This window comes from Austrofundulus limnaeus, unplaced genomic scaffold (genome assembly GCF_001266775.1).
Source record: "Austrofundulus limnaeus strain Quisiro unplaced genomic scaffold, Austrofundulus_limnaeus-1.0 Scaffold79, whole genome shotgun sequence".
In the NCBI taxonomy this organism is placed as follows: Eukaryota; Metazoa; Chordata; class Actinopteri; order Cyprinodontiformes; family Rivulidae; genus Austrofundulus; species Austrofundulus limnaeus.
In genome coordinates, this window is record NW_013952481.1 from 2,016,383 (window position 1) to 2,020,143 (window position 3,761).

The following is a 3,761-nucleotide window of genomic DNA, read 5'->3' on the forward strand; positions in this document are numbered from 1 at the left end:
CTCCCACCCCCCGCTCATGTTGTCTAGCATGGCGAGGCGCTCATTCGTGTGTGGTAGCGTGGRGGAGGCACAGCAGCGGGTGGTGCTGCCATCGGCAAGGACTGAGATGGGGGTCCGCTCGGATGGGGATGGGGCTGCGAGTGGGGGTGGGCGTGGGGGACCCTGGTTAGGGTGGCTGTGGCCCCCGGATGAAGCGGGTGTGGATAGGAGGAGGAGGTAGAGGAGGAAGACGCAGGCTGGAGCTGGTAGCTRGCAGCTGACGAAGGCCCAGAGGAGGAGGGCGTCGCCTGGGAGCTGCTGCCCCCCTTACAGGSCTGCTGCGGAGGCGGGGTCTGGTTGAGCTGGATGGAAATGTCAGACGAGACGTCGGAGGCACTTCGGCCCCTCTGAGGTGGAGCCCAGGAGTCCGGGTGAAGGAATTGGCCGCTGTAGTTGCTGCAGTCGGACRTGCGGGGGCGGTAGAGCGCAGGGTGGGGGCGGTAAAGCTCCTCCTCTGCGTAACGCTTCATGAAGAGGTAGACCGACATTACACCTGCACCCTGGGGTTGAGACAGAAATGGATGCTTTTAGTAAATAGATACCGAGCTGAAGTTAGGTGGTAGTGGCTGAGCATCATTCCCATGTTAAGTCTAAGCCAGGGGTTCTCAGACTTTTAAGATTCTGGCMCACAAAATTACAAATATGACTTGTTTCCAAGGGGTGCAACAATATGTAAGAAAATTCGTATTCAAAAAAACTAAAGTTGATATTAAAAACACCATTGTTAAATAAAATGATTTGTAGAAGGAATCAAACCATACAACACCAGAATTCTGGATCTGAGTGAGGTTTATTGTCACTCGAGCTGACAGGAAACCAACACTGGCGAAAAACCAGGAAGTTCATCTATTTATACACCTTCTTCAGTGCCTGCGTTCGCCCCCTACTGACCTACGGCTGAATCACAGGCWTTCAGACAAAAACCTCATCTACTGTTATCATAACATTTAATTACAGTATGTGTTGTTACAGATATTTCGGACATGTAACTAATCTATTATCAATCAAAACACAATAGATTAAACACTGTCAATATTACAAAAAGGAAAACCTAAGAATATAGTGTTGTGCTTTTAACATCAGTWCTAACCTCTAATAACTTTAAATTTCTTCAAATACATGTAACTAGAATTGTTCAATACACAATACAGATTTTAAAAAGTATTTTATCAACTCGTCTTCTGAAGATGCTCTATGTTGAAGGATCAGTGGATCTGTGTTTGATTATTCTTAGGCTGCGTTGTGGAGCTCGGATATGCTGAGAAACTTGCTGTTTCAGCAATATTTCATTTAAATCTGTACTTTCGAGGTTAGACAAATGTACAGAATTAATTTAAATAAATTATATCTTCAGAAAGGCATATAAATTCATCTTTTTAATCAAAAATATTGAACCGTGAGACCAACTTACTGAATTTTCTGTATCGATGCACCCCTATTGTTTACATTTGCAAACTTTGCAAATAGGGGCACAATAGTATAAACAAATCAAATAACTACAATATTAATTTATGATTACTGTAAAAATATTTGCAATAATTAGGATGAAAATATTATTTCAATATTCCATTAGCAGTTTATTTGCATTTAAATTTATGTCTGGAAATCACCACTGCTCTAAGTGAACTGATCACACACGGCCTCTGCTTCAAACTTTACTGTTAGCTGTCTGTTAGCAAAATGTTTCAGGAACCACCGGACATATTCTTGATGAAACTTTACAAACTTTAGAGTCAAACCAGTTCAAGATGGCCGCCACAGCAACCTGTCCCCTAGCAAAATAACTGCTGGAGATGAAAACATCGGTTCCACTGGGACGCTGACAGAAAAGCAGGTAAAGGAAAYGAATGAAAGGATGATAAATGGRWGGAGTTTAGGGAACATTTGTTAAAAAAACAGAAAATCAATAAAAGAGAGAGAACACACCCTTATCTTTCCATCCATTAAAATACAACATCTGCAATGCTAAWAGTGTTCAGCAACTCTTTTAAATGACAAACTTATCAACCTATTTTTWTCCAAATTGCAACCCTCTGCCATCAAGAGGTAGAGCAAAAAAAAAAAAAATCACAATTTTGCAGAGTGTCGACAAAACGACTCTGCGGATTGGGCAATTATCAAAAAATGTATTCATGTTTCCACTTGGGCATTCACTGAACATTCTCGGCTCATTCCCTATTCATCCCTAACATCATCAGTGAAACAGCTCAGAAACCTGAATGCTGATGAGGCTGTGTGTGAATGACTGTGTGCAACAGAAAAAAAACTGCATGTTTCAAAGTGTTTTTACAAACCCTGCGGAGGACGAGCTCGAAGACGAGGAAACATGGAAAAATTACAGAGAGGAAGACAATTATGAGTTAGAAATGATGAATCAAATTTGAATATATCGGGTGATAAATAGATATCAGGAAACGATTGGACTTTGATTGGACCCGTGCATGTCAAAGGTTTTAAGCACAGCTGTTATACATTCAGTTTGTGTTTTGGACAAAGCTCAGCTACTGCCACACCAAATTGAAGCAAACTATCTATAAAACTGACTGAATTTTTTTGAGTTAAGTGTCAAATTTTCTATTTCAGCCATTTTAAATTGGTGAAAGGAGTTTTACTGGTGGATTATAGCATATGTCCATAAAGAAAGCAGCACATTAGAACAAAATTAATAAATATAAGAGTATCAAAGTAAGACATTGCCCAAAAATAAAAAAGAGGGAAATGTTAAAATGAACTGAAAGAGTGAAAATATGGAGAAAAGGGGGAAAAAAGACACAAGGATAAGATAAATCTGAGGCAGCAAGAGAAGGAGGGAGGGGAGCAAAGGAGATAAGAGCATGATGGATTAAAAAAAGTAAAGATTAAAGAAGAGAGCAGAGACAAGATAAAAGTGAAGGACATGCAGACTGTGAAGACAGGATGAAGGAAGACAATAAAAGAGAATGGGTTTAAAAGAATGAGAGGAATGAAGGATGAGGAGGAGTAGAGACCCCCTCCTTTCCCCCAGAGAGGAATTTTCTGCAGCATATAAAGCTGCTGTGACAAAGCTGCTGCCCTCCAGTGTTCCAGCTATTAACATTTATGAATATTGATGCAAGCGGGATGACGAGCTCCTACGCAGGCACTTTGTGTGTCTCTGTGTGCGTTTGTGTAGCTACTTGAACGTGTGTTTATTTCAACTGGGCTTGCTAACATGCAAACCAGATTTCACACAATCTGTGTGTGTGTAYGCGCGCACACACACTGGCTTTCTATAACTGTTAGAAATCAGTACATATTTCTGTCAATGAATTTCCTGAAATGTGCTTATGTGTTTGCTCAGATGTGTGAGTGTGTGTGTGTTGTTCACAACATCAGTATGTTCGGATTAAATAACACAATCATGAAACACCCACTGAAAACTTTACTGTAAGTTTGTGTGCATTCAGCAATCTGTGGTGTTCATGCATTAATTCTTCTGTATCCTTCTGCATGTATGCAGCTGTGCTGTGTGTGTGTATGTGTGTGTATGTGTGTGTGGTTGTCACCTCTTTTAGCAGGAAGGAGGAGGCAGCGAAGGCGAAGGACCAGCCGTAGCGGTAGTGGAAGAACTGCTCGGGCTCTCTGGGTCGATTCATCACTTCATCATTTATACTGGAGATGTATAAAACCAAACCCACCACCAGACTCAGACCTGAAGGGACACACACACACACACACACACACACACACACACACACACACAC

General features: G+C 41.5%; 1 protein-coding gene across 1 annotated transcript in view; it reads right to left on the reverse strand.

Annotated features, from left to right (window-relative positions):
- Positions 1 to 23: 23 nt before the first annotated feature.
- cacng7a (calcium channel, voltage-dependent, gamma subunit 7a) overlaps positions 24 to 3,761 on the reverse strand; it is a gene marked incomplete in the record, with an annotated part of 21,941 nt that continues 18,203 nt past the window's right edge. The window contains 2 exon segments of the mRNA XM_014011357.1: positions 24 to 539; positions 3,564 to 3,709. Coding sequence (XP_013866811.1) covers positions 24 to 539; positions 3,564 to 3,709 — 662 coding nt within the window.